This window comes from Boleophthalmus pectinirostris, unplaced genomic scaffold (assembly GCF_026225935.1).
Source record: "Boleophthalmus pectinirostris isolate CB_2022bp ecotype Guang Dong unplaced genomic scaffold, ASM2622593v1 HiC_scaffold_7, whole genome shotgun sequence".
In the NCBI taxonomy this organism is placed as follows: Eukaryota; Metazoa; Chordata; class Actinopteri; order Gobiiformes; family Gobiidae; genus Boleophthalmus; species Boleophthalmus pectinirostris.
Genome location: NW_026571473.1, coordinates 13351156 through 13370568, shown reverse-complemented (window position 1 = coordinate 13370568; position 19413 = coordinate 13351156). Strand labels below are relative to the sequence as shown.

General features: G+C 35.7%; 1 protein-coding gene across 4 annotated transcripts in view; it reads right to left on the bottom strand.

Annotated features, from left to right (window-relative positions):
- Positions 1-19413, bottom strand: part of fnbp1l (formin binding protein 1-like) — an 82951-nt gene that overhangs the window by 36481 nt on the left and 27057 nt on the right. Inside the window, exons 5-16 of one of the 4 annotated variants that reach the window (XM_055164526.1) lie at positions 18769-18831; positions 16399-16503; positions 15368-15496; positions 13913-14059; positions 13128-13352; positions 11383-11562; positions 8216-8325; positions 7242-7374; positions 6619-6710; positions 6043-6221; positions 5743-5780; positions 5540-5660 (exon numbers count right to left, since the gene is read on the bottom strand). In XM_055164526.1, coding sequence (XP_055020501.1) covers positions 5540-5660; positions 5743-5780; positions 6043-6221; positions 6619-6710; positions 7242-7374; positions 8216-8325; positions 11383-11562; positions 13128-13352; positions 13913-14059; positions 15368-15496; positions 16399-16503; positions 18769-18831 — 1522 coding nt within the window. Of the gene's footprint in view, positions 1-3363; positions 5661-5742; positions 5781-6042; positions 6222-6618; positions 6711-7241; positions 7375-8215; positions 8326-11382; positions 11563-13127; positions 13353-13912; positions 14060-15367; positions 15497-16398; positions 16504-18768; positions 18832-19413 lie in introns of those variants that run through there. The other 3 variants (XM_020938072.2, XM_055164527.1, XM_020938073.2) reach the window with 3 other exon arrangements.

The following is a 19413-nucleotide window of genomic DNA, read 5'->3' as shown; positions in this document are numbered from 1 at the left end:
TCCATGTCCATGAAAAACCCATACTGGTCGATCTCAAAGGCTTACAATTGACCAATCAGCAGCTTAAGTTAACTTGCTTTTGTAAATGTTGTAAAATAAAAAAGGCATTTCTTAGAGAATTTGGAGTATTTTTAGTAAGCTTATTATGTGTTATTGTCATTGTCACAGAAGGCAGTATAAGTGGGTGCATTATTATAGTACAAATTCACACACTGTACATTTAGATAGACTGACAGAGGATTAGTTGGTGCTCAATTATTTATTAACAGTGCAATGTCATCTTAAAGAAAAAAAAAAGACAATTGTTTTACCATTTAAGTTGGGTTATGGAAGGTAAGTTCAGACATGTGAGGGTGCCATTCGATATCAAGTGAGGGGAGTAAACATTTCTTACAGCATCATTCTGTTCACAGCTTTGTCAAATACAAACCAGCTGCTAAAACAAGGAATACAAAGAGCTAGTTTCACTAAATCTGTATTATTTGTAGTGTGTAATCTCAAAATATGAATTGAAGAATGTGTTTAGTTAACTTTGGTTTAGTAAGGCGCTGAAATATATATAAACACTTGTGAGACCAACAAACATTAGTGGTGAATTGTTTTTGCTTATAACAGCACCAAAAGGAAGCACATATTGTGTTGAGAGTAACACAAGTGGTCTAAGTATTCAATGAATACAACAAAACAGCTAACGAATGTTGAAAATCATGCAAAAAGCTTGTTACAAAAACTATAAAACTGTTCAGAGAAAAGTTTAATTTTAGATTTGCAGCTAAAAGTGGTCATTCAGAAACCTAGCTACGTACACACATTATTCATACCTGTGTACAGCACCTACTCATTTCAAATGCTGTTCAAAGTGCAAAGTTCAATTTATAATCTTTTCTCATAATGAATCAAACTTAAAAACAATCACCACGGAAACACATTCAGACATGTTATTATGTACAATTCATTCAATGGTTTGAAACTATCACCACATAACGTCACATTCAAATGAACAAAGTACATGTAAAAACCTGGACACAAGTGGAGCCAGGTGGCTGATGGGAGATGTAGTCAAGCTCTACCATTTCTGTTAAGGCAGACTGTGACTGCAGAGAGCTCCTCTTGATTTAAATTTGAGGATTTCATGGAAGCCCAGTCCAGCTTGATTTTAGTAGGGAATTTGTGAAGAAAGGCTGCCATCTGCTGGTTGACATGTAGAGTTACATCCAAAAGGAAGTTCATGACAGGAGGGGAGAGATGAGGGACAGGGGTTCAAAGTCCCACTAACTGTATAAATTAAAGCTCCACTGAGCAAAAAACACTGGGATACAAAATCATGCTGATGTTGATGACACACTCACGTAACCATGCACACAAATGGATGCATACAAAGCTAAGCCCCCTCCCCTCACTGTGGACAACATGACATGCAAAATAGGATAATTAAAAAAAGTTAGACTAAATGCTAAACCATGGATTTTTTATAGATAAAAAGCCATTAAAGGAGCACTATGTTTGTTTTTAGGTGGAGGGTCAAAAACATTCTATTCACCATGAAGATGTAAGTTTTGCCTGTAATCTTCAACAAAATGACATTAATACCCTGGAGACAAGCATTTTTGACAATTAACAACTGCACCTGAATAAATATAAGACTAAAACCCATAAACAAATCTTTCTAACTTTATAACTTGTCATTACCATGACAGTTAAGCAATTCAATTAAGCAATTTAGCCCTTACAAAAACCTTAAAATCAGAGAGGAATCATTTGTCTGAAACCCATAAATGCCATACTATGAAACATTCCAGGTAAAGCAATAACATTTTTATGAGATGGGCAAGTGATGGACCCTCAAACAAAAACGTGACATAGTGCATCTTTAAACTTGGTATCAAAAACAGTCTTCCCAGTGCAGACCATTTTATCCAACAAATGTCCCTTGAGGTCCACTGTTAGGAGTGGAGTCAGCCTGTAAAAAATGCTGTTAACGTATGAACACAAATGTAACTGATGGGAGCATGCGCAGTTTAACTGACATGAGTCGGAGTGAGGAGCAGAGTGGCACAGGCACGACGCAGACACATGAGCAAGCACAATGTTAGTTATGTTTAGGCAGGCAAACACTGACCCTGTTTCAAATGTTATTGATATTTTGCAGTGACATTACACTGGGGGTATTCTACATATATCTCTATAGTGGAATGTTCAGTAGTTACCATGAAGGCACAATGCACACATATAAAGAAAACAAAATGGATTTAAACACCACATTTTCAGGGGCCTGTGATAAATACAAGCGTTCATCATTAACAGCACAGCACAAGCATGATCTCATCTGTTACAGTTCCAGCTAAGTCAGTTTTTTATGGTCAGATTGTGGTCAATCAAAGTCTAAGAGAGCTTCAGACAAAAACATGCCTGCTGTTAGCATCACACCCCCAGGGAATGTTGATATCAGCTGCAAAGTATCAATTACTATAGCTGACCGATTAAGGAGAAGTCTTGTTAGGGCAGTGCACTTGATTCAAATGTCATTTTCTATCCTCTGAATTATCTGACTGATAATTTTGCCTATTTTTTGTGTTAACTTGTACTGAATAGAAGCCATATTTGTTTATTATAAGAAAAAATCTATTCAGAAATTTTGATTAATCAATACAAAACACATTTAATATCCCCCAACCATATTTACTGTTAACTTATCAAATGGGTAAGCAGTATCATGTTAAAATGGCAGGGTCAAAGCCATCAAACCAAGAGGCTTCTCCTAATCTTATTTTTGCAACAAGTTCTCAGGTAACTCTAAAGATCTTTGTGATTTAGTCAGAAATATATTAAACTTCAGCTAATGTATTTATCAACTCATTTTAATAAATAATAATTGCAATTCCATTTTTACAATTTAGTATTTAATGAGGTCAAGTTTACTTTCTCTTTATGATTAGCTGATAAATACAAGAATGAGAAGAACCATATGAGAAGACTGTTATGGCACTTGGTAGATCAAAGTTATTTCAGTGTTGTTTGGCAGTAAAAGTTTAGTTTCTTAGCTCTCTGACCCTGTACGCATGGCTGTTTGGATGAATGTGAGCATGCAAACGTGCAAACCTGCCTTCCATAACACTAAGTAGTTATCCCCTGTCTCTCTCTCTCTCTCTCTCTCTCTCTATGTCTCCCTTAAGCCCAGTGCTTAATTACTAGCAAATCAGCGTGAGCCCTCCACCAGCCAATCAAATCGCCCGGCCACCCTGCAGCCCTCAGGAACCTGCGGTCACATAGAAGAGAAAAGTTACTACAAAACGCACAAATTCACACTATCTACAGCATTATCACAGTAGCTACTCTACAAAAATGGAGAAGCCAGTTAATGTATCAGTGCACAAAGTTGTTTTTTTAATTAGTGAAAACTTTACCAAACGACAATATGACAAACCGAATGTGCTATGAACATGTTACTGCAAAAAACTTTGCATAGATGGAATAGCCAGTGGTGGAAGTAACTAAGTAAAAGTTGTTAAAGTACTGCACTTAAGTATAGATTTTAAGTAGTTGATTTTAAAGAGGATATGCTTTACCTTTACTTTACTACGTTTAAGAGTCAGTATCTCTACTTTCTACTCCATTACATTTTTGAACAGGACTGAAAAGTAAAAGTATTTTTTATGATAGTTTGAGACCTGCTGAAAAGCCTGAGGGGTTTATTTTTAAAATGTTCATAATTTGAGCACACAAAAATGCACAAATAAAAACTGATTGACATTCAGTTGTTTCTGCTGAACAAAATAAAGCAGAAATCTTTATGAAAATCACTGCATTTGAAATGGTATAAGATCTCAAAATCTGCACAAAATACTTTTACTTTTTACTCTTTATGTACATTTTTTAAACGGGCACTTTAATACTTTTTAAGTCAATTTTTTCATGTGGTACTTTTACTTTTACTTGAGTATTTTTTGAGCTGGCGTATGTACTTTTACTTAAGTAACAAAATTGAGTACTTCTTCCACCACTGGGAATAGCCAAACCCAAAGTTACAGATATAAAATTAAAATGATCCATAACCTCTGTAATGGTAAGAGCAAATGATAAGGTAACAAATGATAGCCAAGTTTACTGTTTTTATATTCTATCAATACATAAAAATGATATATAAAGACTTATTGTGTAAATGGAAGACAATATCTGATAGACAGACCAAGGTAGACACTGAGAGCACACTGTTAATACATAAATAAAACAAATTAGGAAAATAAAAATCAATACCTTATTCCAATTGCATGTCAAAATCAGGTAAAATCTACAGCTTAAAATCAAAATACTTACAAGGTCGAAACAACATGTGTTTCTAATATCATATAAAAGTATTTATAAAACACTTTGATCGATTAGATGTGGTTAAAGCCCAGAGTCAATGACAAACAAAGTTACAACATGTTATTTTCTATTCTATGGTTCAAGAGAAGGGTGAATACTGTCTACCATAACTTTGCTGTTGACTTTGCTTTTGTAATATCAATGGTTGTATTACTGTATTATTGTATTGTATTATTGTATTGTATTGTATTATTAATATTAAACCAACTAATCTTGAAACTGCATCAGAAGGAGGCACAGTGTAACAAAACTGCGTGCCTTTAGCTCATGTGTGAACTTCAACTTGTTTGAATGATATTTGAATTATGCAAGGTATTCCTTTTCTAACAAAAATGGTGCTCTATTTCTTAGCTATGTAAGGCCACATAGATAAAATAATTACAGTTTCAACATTATAACCTATCTAACCATCTAACTGTTGGTCAAACTACCACTCTACATTACATTCAAAGTCCCAGCTAGATTGCTTCAGGAAACATAATGTTGTTACCTCCTCAAAAACATATCTGGAGTTGTTTTTTGTTTCATTCACACGTATGTGTAACGCTTTATTATTACTCTCTCTACACCTCCAAGGCTCAAAATGCTCTATTCTACCTTGTGATGTCATGAAGCAGTAGTTTTCAAGTAAACAACTACCTTTTAGTCTAGTCAAGACTGGCAATTCAAGGCTGAAATCATCCAAACGATTCTATTGAAGCTGTATGAATTTCTAAAAACACAGTGAAGCACTTCCTGTGTGCGTTTTCAGTTTGAGACAAGAACTTAGTCTAAATATGCAAAAAAACTCCAGGTATATGCGGGATGAGGAGACAACATTATAATATAGATCAGAAAATAGCGTAATATGAGCCCTTTATTTACAACTACACCTTCTCATGTACTGCAGATATCACATGTTGTAACATTGCTTGTGAAACTCTCGGACAGCCTAAACTCATGGGGCTCAAACAGCAGTAAAAACCTCTTTACAAACACACACTGCACGTGACACTCACCTCTTTGAACATGATGAAAGATGAATGAGACACAACGAGAGATAGAAACAGGTGGAGAGTTATGCAGAAGAAGAGAGGGCTGGGTGATTGTCCATGCAGCAGATGAGAAGAGTCTGTTTGGGGGGAGGGTGTGACAGGAGAGGGGGGAGGACAGGGTCAGATGTAGGTAACAGCACCTTTACAGTTCTTCTCCATGGTGATGTCTACATAAGTGGTGGGCACGTAACCCTCCTCGCCACTCTGTTTCCTCGCGCGCGTCCAGCCATCGCCTTTGTCCTGCTCGATCACATACAACACCTAATAGAATAGAAAGGGTTATTAGCAGAAGAATTTGATTACTTTGACATAATTTTAGTTTTTGTTTAAAGATATTGTGTACCTCATCTTCAGCCATCACTAGCGTCCCCTCGTCCTGACCTGAAAAAATGTAACAAAGTATTTAAAGTGCATTTAGGGGTAAGGGATACTGGGTAAAATTCATTCATTAAAAAAAAGATCCCAATGACAATATTTAAGTAAATTTTATTATTATTATTATTATTATTATTATTATTATTATTATTATTATTATTAAGCCTGTAAATATGGCAATTTTCACAAAACTATTGGTTTATAGATCCGTCTCCCACCTCCAAATACATCACTCAAAAGTTGTATTGTATTGCCTTGCCCCCCTTACCATCATATGAGTAAAGAGCTTTGCAGTGGCCAATGACAGGCAGGGGGTCATCATCATCAAACTCGTCGTCGAACTCGTGAGCGTTGTCCGTGGCTCTGTGTCCTGTGGGTGGGGGGTGGGAGCGGTGATGAGGGGTGCTGTGTTCCTGACTCGTGTCGTCTGTGTAACTGCCCTCAGGACTGGAGGGAGAGGGAGAAACAATGTTAAGGCAATAGGCATTTTTATTACACATTCAAGCTCAACTTGTTGTAACTGTCTTCTCATACATTTAGATATTTTTTGGTTATTATGTATATGAATGCATTTTATACCAGTGTGAGAAGCACAGCCAATATGGATAAACAAGTTATATTTTGTTATTTGTAACTGTTGTCATTCTGTGAGTGTGACAATTCATATAGTTATATTGATTCAATTGTGAATAATCTTATAACTTACTGTGTGTGTGTGTGTGTGTGTGTGTGTGTGTGTGTGTGTGTGTGTGTGTGTGTGTGTGTGTGTGTGTGTGTGTGTGTGTGTGTGTGTGTGTGTGTGTGTGCGCGTGCGTGCGTATATTATATATTATTGCAATCTGACCTCTCTCTTCCTGGAGGCGCATGATGATGATTGTCAGCGCTGTGTCTTCTGTCTCCTCTGCTTTGCTTCCCCTCAACTTCAGCCAACCAGTTCTGTACACAAGGATATGAGAGGCCAATAATATTCAGCTCACAAAATAATCACAAAAACAAAAAAAATACATAATTGTTGAAGAACTGACAATTTATTATACAGTTTCTGTGCACCAAAAAATGCTTTTTTATGTTGACATTTTCTTTATCATTCAGAAAGCTGGTTTTCAAAAAGCAAAACACTTACTGTTTATATTAGACAATGAAAGAATGGACAGAAATGAAAGTGAGGATTTTAGTGTTGTCAATAATCATAACTAATTGCTGAATTTGATATTCCCTCTCAAATAATCATAATACTTTATATTTATATTGTGACATCGCTAAAACTTGAATACACAAACAAAAAAAATAAAAATAATATAATTATGTACAAACAAATGACACGTTCACTCATTTAGGCCACAAGGTGGCTCCCTAAGCACTTCAGCAGAAACTGCATATATACTAGCAGATAGTAACATGACTGCAATGCTGATTTCAGACCATTCCTCAATTTGCCCTTTGTTACTATTTAAAATCCTTTCTAACCTCATGTCTGTGAATTTCCGATCGCAGCTTCTCCATGTTACAGATGGTTTCTGAGATCTTCGGCTCCAGGCTGCTGGGATCACCCAACTTGGGATTCTTTCCGTATACGTCCTTCATCTTGTTCAGGGCCTCTCTGGAAGAAAAGAAAGCAGTTGTGTATTTAAATTGCCTAAACTAATATTCAGTTCTATATATGTGAATTAAGGCAAGGCAGGTTTATTTGTAGAGCAATATTCATACATAAAGCATTTCAAAATATTTACATTTCATTGCAAACATAGAAGTAAATAAAAATGTATATAATCTTTATTAAGAAGGTTCCGATTGGATGCTGGTATTGGATATTGGGGCTGATATAGAAAATTTTATTGGTTCTAAAATTGGTGTAATAAGACGATTTACTGACTGATTTACTTATTGGAACAAAATACCTCATATTATTGAACTAGTATTTTTTCAAAGCTGTCCTGTAGTTATTTTAAATGATAAATAACAGCTACAAAACACATTTAAGTAATATTTAACCATTTGTGTTTCTGCCAGTATGGGCTGATACTGGTTATCGGCAGACACTTAACGCCAAAGTGTCAACATCAGAATCAGAAGAGAAGCTGGATTCCTATTTTTATAAATACATTTTAAAAGAGAAGAGAAAGTGCAGATTCAATAATATTTCAATAATAGTTAAACAGAACACTTTTGAGTCTAGATTTGTACAATGAGTACATTGACATGGCCAGTAGAGATCAGATGAGTGTATCTCATTTTTGGTGTGTGTTTACATGTACAAAAAATATCTAATTAAAAACACCCGCTGACATAAGTTAGTCAGTGTATTTTTATAGTAACTGTTACATCACATCAGATAATATTTCATGCAATGTTTTAGTAATCTAATAAAATCAGGTAATGGTCAGATTTTTAATTGCAAGTAAACATAGTTATTATCAAAGTAGTGGCCTAAAAAGTACTACCTCTGATCCACTTCCTTCTGTAGTTCTTTCTGGAGCTCATCTATCCTTTGCTGTAGTCTCTTCCTCCTCTGTTCAGGGGGTAAATGGCTGAAATCCTCTGGGGGTGGGCCCTGGCACAAACACACAAGATTTTATAGTACCATTTTCCTGCATGTGTCAACTCTAATATTAGCAGCCTTGAAAGCCAAATTTAAACCAAAGAATGAGGAAATAATGAAACTTGCTTTTATTAACAAATTGCACAAAATGGCAGTGTGATATTAAATATATTTGAGAAAGGGTATTTGCTGGTTTTATACTTGACTATGTCATAAGGGTAGTGATGAAGGACACATTAAAATAACCTTAAGACAAAACATGAATGTTGGTTGTTGGGAGAGGCATTAAAATTGTTATCAAAGTAATTGTTCTTTAAAGTTAAAGGTGCAATATGTAACTTTTCGGTTGAAGGGTCCACCACCTGCTTCTCTTCATTGTTTGGTTATTGCTTTGCCCTGAATGTTCCACATTTATTGATGTTGTAATTATTTAATTACAGATGTTTTAATTTCTAACACCTTGAAAAACACATTTATATTAGCTCTCGGTGAAAAGGTTACACAGTGCACCTGCAGGGTTTAAGTACAATAACTGCAATTTAAATGTAAAATTATCTATAGATTTTACCAACATAATTTACCACCATTCACATTTTTGGACACAATGGGAGATATATTTTACTTTATAAATGGGATTGGATTAACTTAAGATCTATTTCTATAAGACTACTTCTGCTAATGGGACTTCTACAGGAGTCCTAACACAGGGTAAGTTTAGACAACATGGGAGACCTACAGAAAACTGCTGGGTCTTCTTGGTACTACAGTCTATACACACTTGTACACACTTACCATCTTCACTGACCACTGAGATGCAAACATGTCAATCAATTCAGCAAAGAGAGAGCACAGTAAGCTGGTTAATGGTCAGTAAGGGACAGCCAATTTACCGATTTACTACTGGTTTAGTTTTCAGTCTCAAACCAGTAGCACATACAAGTAATATATATAGAGAGACCACAGCACAATTGCTGAGAGGTATTTGTAAGAAAGCAAGCTTTATAATTTTTTTCAATATTTGTATATTTGTTGCCGTTTCTGCTCATGTTTTGAACCAAGACAGTCAGGTATTTGGTTAAATATAGATTCAGTGCCCATAAAGACATTTTTAATGGGTCCATATTACACTATTTTCTGATCTATGTTAATGATGAATAATGATGTTTCCTTGTCACAAACATAACTAGAGTTGTGTTTTGTTTCCTTGGCACATGTTTAACACACAAACCTTGCATACTGAGGTTGTGTTTGCCTCTCAAAGATAAAACATTCTATTCCACTTTTTGATGTCATATGGTGATACACCCTCACTAGAATCATCTGGATAATTTCAGCTCCAGAATTGCCAATCTCTACTGAACAAAAGGTGAAAAGGTAGCTGTTGACATGAAGACTACTGCTTCATGACATCACAAGGTGGAACAGAACATTTTGAGATTTGGAGATGTAGACAGACTAGTAATAAAAGGATTACTCATGTGTGAATGTGTGAATGAAACAAAACACAACACCAGGTATGTTTTTGAGGAGGTAACAATATTATAACGTCTTTAGGTCAATTTTATATTATATAAGACATTTAAATAGCATACTACACAATCATACAAATGTATACACAGGTGCTGATGTGATGGAAAAGTATTAGTCAAAAAGAAGAACTGTGAGCTGGGATGACACAGCACTGTTAACCTGGAACAATCAACAGTGTGTAGTATGTTCCAGGTGTTAAAAGGTGCACTATGTAACTTTTCTGGTATGGTATGCAAAATGCTTATCTTCATGGAGATGTTATTGCTTTCCCTTGAATGTTCCACAGTATGGTATCAATAACTGTATCAGTCTCCATGAAGCCAAGCAGATGATACCACCGGGCCAAGTTGTAGGTCAAATCTGTGGAGAGGCGAGCCCACTCATAGTGAGAATGTTTGTTTTTGAACATATTTTTTAGCAAATCAAAACATATGTAACTGAATAAAAGCAAAATAGATATGTTTAATGGCAGAGATACTTTAACATATTCCAGGCAAAACAATGACATCTCCATGGAGACCAATAAGTAAGAGACCCCTCACCAGAAAAGTTTCACAGTGTTCCTTTAATTGGATCACTTTTTATAAACACTGAATCAGCCAACGTGAGCTCACAAGCTTCAGTTTTATGTTATTTTTCAAGTTCATGTTAAAGGTGCTGTTGTGTAACTTTTCTGGAAGAGGGACCATCAAATGCTTTTCTCCATGGAGATGTTATTGCTTTGTCTGGAATGTTTCACAGTATGACATTAAACCGTTCTATCGTCATAGACCAAACCAGGCCAAGTTACAGGTCACATCTGTGGAGAGGCAACCAGCCCATTTTTCTAAGTATTTCTGAGTTACAATACCACATGTAACTGAATTAATGTTAAGGTAGATCTGTTTAATGTCATACTGTGGAACATTCCGAGCTGAGCAATGACAGTTCCATAGAAACAAGAAGGTGACGGCCCCCCTACTAAAAAGTTGCACAGTGCATCTTTAAACTGTTGCAGGCAGGAAACCCGTATCACACTAGTCACACCACACAGCAAACATCACTGCAAATAGAAAAAAAACATGAAAACCCATCCGATCTCACATACACCATCAATCAGCAGGATCCTTCAAGATGTGATTGTAGAAAAAACAGTCTAATAACGAAAAGAAAGATCACACAAAAGTAAAAAGAGACAGGGAAAAAGAGAAGAATACATTATAAAAAGCCTATGCAAGTTTTTAGATCTAGTAACATTGACAGTATTCCGATATATCTGCACTACTGGTTTTACTGTTATTCTGTCAGTATTGTATATTTTGATGTAGTCTACTTTATCTTACCTTACACATTTTAATACGATTGTTTCTTGTTACTTACTTGCACAAAATTGCCAAAGCACAACCCAAGTTTGTGAAATTTTGTACAAAAAATTTATACTAAGTTAAAATAAAACCTTTATGAAATTAAAATAGTAAAAACTCAACATAATGTATTAGAACTTGCAAAGGCCTTTAAAGAAATCTTATGAGTGTTTGAACCTGTCCAGCTACTACACACCACTTCCTGTCTCACCCCTCTCTTCAGGCCCTTCAAATTGTGGGGGATTCTGGGTACTGTAGTCTTTATCTCTGACAGATAGTGGCTCACTAGATCTGTGCTGAAGCGGGGTGAGGGGAAAAGGGTGGAGGATGGTCGGACACGGGTGGATGAGGACTGGGGAGGAGGGGGAGGGGTGGACTAGTGGGGAGCGGGGAAAGACGACAAAGCCACAAGTCAACATGGAACAATCTCGAAATATTACCCAATAACATAAGCTGATCTGTGACAAAATGTTTCCTAATCTCAAACAGACCTGGAATAGAATTCTGTTTCATTCACACACAGTTTTTTTCTAAAACAAAAAATACTCTATTCCACCTTGTGATGTCATGTGATAATACAGAAAGTGCCCTACTGTGTTTTTGTCCATACACGCTCACTAGAATCATTTGGATCATTTGAATCATTTGGAATTGCAAATCTCTACTGAACTAAAAGCAAAAACGTAGCTGTTAACTTGAAAACTACTGCTTCATGGCATCACAAGGTGGAACAGAGCATTTTGAGCTTTGGGGATGTAGAGAGAATAATAGTAAAGGATTTCTCAAACTTGTATGAACTCCAGGTATGTTTCTGATGAGGGAACAACATTCTAACATGGCCTAAAGCTCACAAGAATCTATTTTGTGTAATGTAGGACTTTGAAAATCATAAAATCATAAAAAAGAAAGTATCTAAATATATCTAATATGTTCCTTGCTCTCACACACAAAAAAATACTCTTTTAAAAGGAGTAAACTCACATAGGCTACCCCAGCTTTAAAGACCATGAACTGATGTCCTAACAGTTTGTATTTTCAACTAAAACCCTCTTGAACTGCGGTGAATGAAGCATGGTTTCTCCCTCTTGACCTACAAAGTAATACGTTGAGTAATATGTGTAAAATATAAAGGTGTTTCGGTTGTGCTGAACAATTAAAGTGATTGAGAAAACAAACACCACACCCTCTCTGTGGCACAGTTCCTGATTGCTTGCGGCGGGATGTGACGTAAGCTAATGATTAATGATTAGCTCACACGGGGCAAGGTCCAGATCTTGGTAAGACTGGTGTAGACTGAGGGAAGGTGGCAAACACTTAACATGCAATCTATGAAAGAGCTATTAGTAGCATTGCAAATCTCTGAATAAAATAAAGATGACCAATCCCTAGAGCTGCAGTGATTAGTCAACTAGTCAGTGATACTTTAGATTATTCAACTAGTTAATCAACTATTTCTATTGTAAACCGAGGCTTTAAACTGTATTTATAACCAGTCAAAATAAATGCATATTATCTGAAGGCTTTTACATAGAGAAATCACAAATTAAGCCCTGATCTTGTTGGTAACGAAACGTTTGCTTCAAAAAGCTAAATCCACTTGTTTTTGTTTAACTCGCTGATAATATCTTGCTGATAAAATATTCCTGAATGTATCAAAATTTGCATCGATTAATACAAATCGCTGCCTTTGTGATAAAACACCTCTTGTCAAGTGTTTTAGAGTCTGTTTAGATCAGATAACAAATATTAAAACAGTCAACAATTATTTTTGATTAGTCACGATTATTATGACGAATTCCAAGACTACCAATCACAATAAGATATAATATGTAGACCAGTAAGTCTAATTACTTAACAAAGCTAAACAACTAATGAATATACTGTTTTGAGATTTGGTTTCTATTTGATTATTTGGGTGTGCAGAGCGTGTCCACTGTGTACCTTGGGTTTCTTGGTGCCAAAAGGCCAGAGTTTGTTTTTGGTTCTGTTCATGGCGTGTCGTGGGTCGGGCCGTGGTCCTGGCGTGACCTCTCTCTCTCCACGGGGGGTGCTGCTGATTGTCCCGTCTGAGCCCGTCCTGTTCAGAGTCTGACTGAAGTCCTCAAAAGGGAAGTCGCCTGGAGGTTCAAAGCCTGACTTAAAGGATTCCACTACAATGGCTGAGTCCTGAGAAAAAAAGGGAAAATTATATAATATGTAGGTACCAGACAATTTAGGAAATGTCTGGAATCTAAACAAAGCTTGTTGATATACTAGTACATTTCAAAAAATGTGGATGTCATGAAAAAGTTTTTTTTTTTTCAGAAAGTCAAACCCATATATTATATAGACTCACATAAAGTGAAGGTTTCAGTGTATATACTGTATAAAAATAAAGAAATATATTACACAAAATTGATTCTTGTGAGATTTAAGCCGTATAATGCTGTTACCTCATAAAAAAACATACCTGGAGTTGTGATTCGTTTAATTTTTTAAAACACAAATCTTGCACATTTAGGCTGAATTCTTTTGTCAACCAGAAAACACTGTTCTCTGTGTTTGACACTGTGAATAAAACAAAACATGACAACAGGTATGTTTTTGGTGAGGTAATAACACTATAACATGGCTTAAATCTCACAAGATTCCATTTAGTGTAATATAGGATCTTCAAAGTATTATTTCTTGATTTTTATTAGAGCAATATTAAATCCCATACTCTTAGTCTATTGGAAATCACTTACTTTTCTTTCATCTACAGCCTTGGCGGCTGACACCATTCCTTCTAAACATTTTGAAACGATAGGAATAACTCTTCTCTCTGCTTCAGCAAAACTCCTGTAGGTCTCACCCAACTTCACTGTCCGCCGCTCGTCCATGTCCTGGAGATTCTGTACAGACAAAAACGTAACTATTTACTCTTCTGCCATTCTCCTGTTGAGTAGACACAGTGTTAGCAGAAGCTTATTTAAGCCCGTGAATGTGCAAGAGTAAACATTTGGTGGGGATGTCAAATAGGGCTGTGCAATATAGCAACAAAATTAATCTTTTGTTTAATAAATGGATTAAAAATAGTTTGTCCAAAGTTCAAACTCTGCTCCAAACAACAAGCTTTTACTGACAGAGGATTGGCTGTGGACCTCTCTATTCAAAAGATACAAGCTGATTTGATTAGATTTTATTAAAAGGTCCAATAATACGCAAAATTGACTGTTGAAAGCTCTAAGCCAACATTATAAATTTACATCCTCAAAAACATATCTGAGGTTAAGTTTTGTTTCATTCACACGTTTGAGTACACCTTAATTATTAGTCTCTTTACAATGCCAAAGCTCAAAATGCTCTGTTCCATCTTGTGATGTCTTGAAGTGATAGTTAACAGCTAACTTTTGTCTTTTGTTCAGTAGAGATTGGCAATTCCAGGATTGAATTTATCCAAATTAGTCTAGTGAAGGTGTTTGGCGTTTAAAAACACTGGCACTTCCTGTATTACTATATGACATCAAAAGTGTATAGAATAGAGTGTTTTCTGTTTGACAGAGGGACTGAGCCATGCATGGTTTGTGTGTCAAATGTGTGTGAATGAAACAAAACACAACTCCGGGCAGGTATTTGATGAATAAATAATATTATAAAATTGCTCAGAAAACAGCATAAATTGCCCAGCCTAGTCACAAGTAATACTTGTCACAGGTGATACAAAACCAAACTTTAATGACAGAAGCATGTTACTGCTTGCTACTGCGATCCTTGAAAAACACTAGGGTTACTCTGGGTTCAACTATTAACTGTTCAACTATATTAAGGATTATGTTTTAACTTTAAACTTTAAACTTTTGCATGTAACTTGGAGGGTCAGTTACCTGCTTGTCTCCATAGAGATGTGCCTAGAATCTTCCACACTATGGCCATAAACTTAAGAATCTCAATGGAGACTTACAAATTACAGATTAGATTTGTGGAGAGGCGCTCCCACTCACAGTAAGGATGAATCTTTTTAAGACAATTAGCAATAAATAACACCTGTAGCTGAATAAATGCAAGACAGGTTAGTTTAATACCATAATGTCTGTGGAATGAACCAATTAACATCTCCACGGAGACATAACGGTTACAAACCCTCTCAAACAGGTTACAGATCCTCTCTAGAAAAGTTACACAGTGCTTCTTTAACTGAACTTTAGTGGGACATGTTGTACCTTAAAGATGTGTGGTATTGCGTTGTTGAAATGTTTCCACTGCTCTGCGTTGAAGTTCTGTAGTTGTGCAGCATACTCATTTTTGCTTTCGTCCGCCATGTGTGTCCGAAGGTAGTACTGACTTTTGGCCTGGAAATTCGCAACAAATGACAATAATAAATCAAAGTTTTTATTCATCTAGACAGTCAAAGTTCCTGAATAACACACTGTAATTCATATTTCTGTGAAAAAAAATATAAATGAGTAGTTGTTGAGTAGTTAAAAAAATCTTGCATTACCTCATTTCAAAACAAGCCTTATATGGTGCTATCTATCTTTGGATAACTGTATTTTCCTCAAAAGCGTAACCAGTAAGTTTAATTATACAGCAACCATTGGGAAAAGACGACACAGTGTAATTTCAGACGCATCAATTATAGTCCACTGACCTTCTGCAAACCACTGGGCCACTCTTAAATGCAAGATGTTTACGTTCAAATGTTATAACAGCAAAAAGTCAAATGAGGACATTGTTTATTTAAAGGGCCCATATTACGCTATTTTCTCATCTATGTTATAATGTTGTTTCCTGGAGTTGCGTTTTGTTTCATTCACACATACTTAATACAAAAACCCTGCATATCTGGGCTGAGTTCTTCTCACAGAAAACACTCTGTTCCACCTTGCGATGTCATGTAGTAATGCATGAAGTGCTCCACTGTGTTTTTAAACTCCACACACGTTCACTAGAATCATTTGGATAATATTAGCCCTGTAATTGTCAATCTCTCCTGTACAAAAGGTAGCCGTTAACTTGAAAACTACCACTTCCTGAAATCACAAGGTAGCACAGAGCATTTTGAGCTTTGGAGATGCACACAGACTAATAATAAAGTATTACTCAAACATATGTGAATAAAACAAAACACAACTCAGGGTATGTTTTGGTGAAGTAATAACATTATAAACATAGCCTAAAGCACACAAGAATACATTTTGTGTACTATAGAATCTTTAAATATACTTTAATAATAATCATATAAGTTACTCACCTTTTCCACTTCTGATTTTGTGGCATTGACGTCGTTATCTAATCTCTCAAAGGTCATCTGGGATTTCTCAGCTTCTCTGCATTCACGTTCAAATTTCTTTTTGCTCTAAAAATACAAAATAGTAAGTTATTTCAGTTTGTTTTAGACTAGGATTATAAAATAAATAATAAAAATAGCTACCCAGATAATAATAAATACAGAAAACTAGTTAAATATGGATACTCATTTGAAGAGGTGTCAATATCTAATAATTATTCTGCGCTCCCTTTGCAAATGTAGCTTCATCTTTTAACATTTTAACATCATGCATTTTACTGAGTTTTACTGGTATTATTTTCAGTACATTTTTATTATATTTTGAAATGTTGTACGGTATCCTTGAGTGTCTTGAATTTTGCATTAGAACGCTCAGAACACTGTTTTGATTATTGATTGTGGGTTTGGAATTTTAGGTCTCAACTTTTTCCTTATTAGTCCAGTACCATTCTAGGCATTATATAAAAAGAATGGCTGGAGATGAGTCAGACAAAGATATGTTTTACTTCCTCCCAGCCCATCTGGACAACATTAGCAGTGAAGTAATTGCAGTGAATAGTGAATACTTGAGGCATTACAGTCCAGTCACAAGGTAGTCACTCACAGAACCATGCAGACCACACACTTAAACGGATGTGATGGGACCTCCGCCTAACCATCAACAAAGTGTTTCTAGCTAAAGCATGACTGATCAACTGGACCTAAGAGCCTTTCTTTAACATAATCTTTTAAAGGTGCATTGTGTAACTTTTCGGTAGTGGGTCCGTCACCTTCTTGTTTCTATGGAAATGTCTTTGCTCTGCTTGGAATCTTCCACTGTATGACATTAAACAGCTCTATCTTACAGTTATTCAATTACAGGTGGTTTTATAGCTCAAAAATACCTAGAAAAACAGGAATTCTCAATGTGAGCGGGGCTGCCACTCCACAGATCTGATCAGTAGCTTGGCCTGGTTTGGTCTCCATGATGATGAGAAAGGTTTAATATCATACAGTGAAACATTCCAGATAAAGCAATAACAGAAAAGTTACACAATGCCTTTCTAAACCTGCTTCATTTCCATATCTTCTTCCAATGTGAACTATTCAAATAATTTGTGAGCTTTAAAGGTGCACTATGGGTCTGCTTGCTTGTTTCCTATGAAGTGTCACTGCTTTGTCTGGAATATTCCACAGAATGACATTTAACAGGCAGGTAATGCCACCAAGTCAGATCTGTGGTAGTGGTCCTGCTCACAAGAGAATCCATCTATTTTTGAGTAAAAGAAACCTCCTTGATACAATAAAGGCAAGAAATAGTGTTACACTTAAAATTCCAGGCAAAAGAATAACATCACAACCACTAGAAAAGCTACACATTATCCCTTTAGTTGTATGGGCACATGTTGTTGTTGGTGAGGTTTTTTCTTTGTTTTGAAGTATGTCACTCCCTGTTTCAAAAAAAACTTTCTCTGATGGAAATCAATGAAAGATTATAGAAAACAAGACAAAACCTGCACACTTAGATTAAAATGAAGTTTGGGAGTACGTGTGCAGGTTTTGTTTCATTTTCTATATTCACTCTAGTAGCCTAGCACCAGTGATGTGTGCATACCTAAGCTCCTTATGAGACAACAAAGGATTATCTTATCTAATCTTAAGAAATGGTAATATTTTAGTATTTTTATGGTATCCAATGACCTCAGGAGTGAACAAATGGAATTTCTGACTCAAAGACATTAGAGAAGTTTGGCCAAAGACTCGGGTGTAAAAATATGCCCAAGGAAAAATTAAACGTATCCATAATGCGCACAATACACAGCACCTGTTTTTTTCAGTATTAAAACTTGTTCAAATGAGTATCTAGTTTTGATATATATATATATATTTTGGTATTGATAAGTATTGTAGGCCTGTCACAATAACAAATTTTGAAGTTCGATATATTGAAGCTAATTTAGCCACTGACAAAATAACTCAAGAGCAGATTTCTACCATAAAAATATTCTAAATGTACAATAAAAAATCCATGAACTGCAAAAAATAAACAGCAGAATGAAACAGAATAAACAGCAGAATGAAACACAGTCTGTAATAAGTCATAGAATTTCCCAACAGGGCAAAGAAAATCTGCACACTATAAAAAATATAGCTCCAGCTTTCATATATTGAACGGTAAGTCAATATAGTCATTATTGTGACAGTCTTAGTATCTGGGTATCCATACTTTTGACAATCCCACTTCCTTGTGCATTTCTAGTCTTAAAATCATAAAAGAAATCCATGCAGCTAGAATGTGAATGTCAAAATCACTAAATATTTGTAGTGAAAACAGTCCACCCCCTTCACACTCACATTGTCCATCTGCTTCCAGCACTGGTCCAAGTACTGCTGAGCCTTCCGGCCCTCCTGCAGATGCTGAAAGGACATGACCACACGTTCATATTATGCACGTACACCATAAAATACAACTAAAAATACAACCACTAAAAGTAACGCTGACATTTATGGGTTTTTTATACGAGTTCACAGACTGCCAATAAAACAGAACGCTGACGAGTACAGTACAATATGTGGAGTCAACTCTAACTGCATTACTGCTTAGCTTTTTGGTACAATGCCATTAAATCATAATTAATTCAGGACAGATTTTAGACAATACAAATCAGAGATACAACTGAATGAAATTGGAAAAACACATAATTAAAATGTTTTTGGACAACTATTTCCATACCGACTGGATTTACAATTTACCATAAGGATTCAGATCACAGACAGCATTCATGTTTGAGAGTAAAGTGAAATATGAATGACTAAATTAATGAAGTGATCACAAGCATTTTAAAACAGAAAGGTTTTCTAAATAAAGATTAAAGGGGTTGTACCTCATGTTTTTCATGTAATAAAGTAACATTTTTGTCTCAGTACAGTAGCAGCTCTTTGGGTCAAATGAGACCACTGTGTGCTGTCTTACAGTCAGCAAACCATGAAATACGGTTG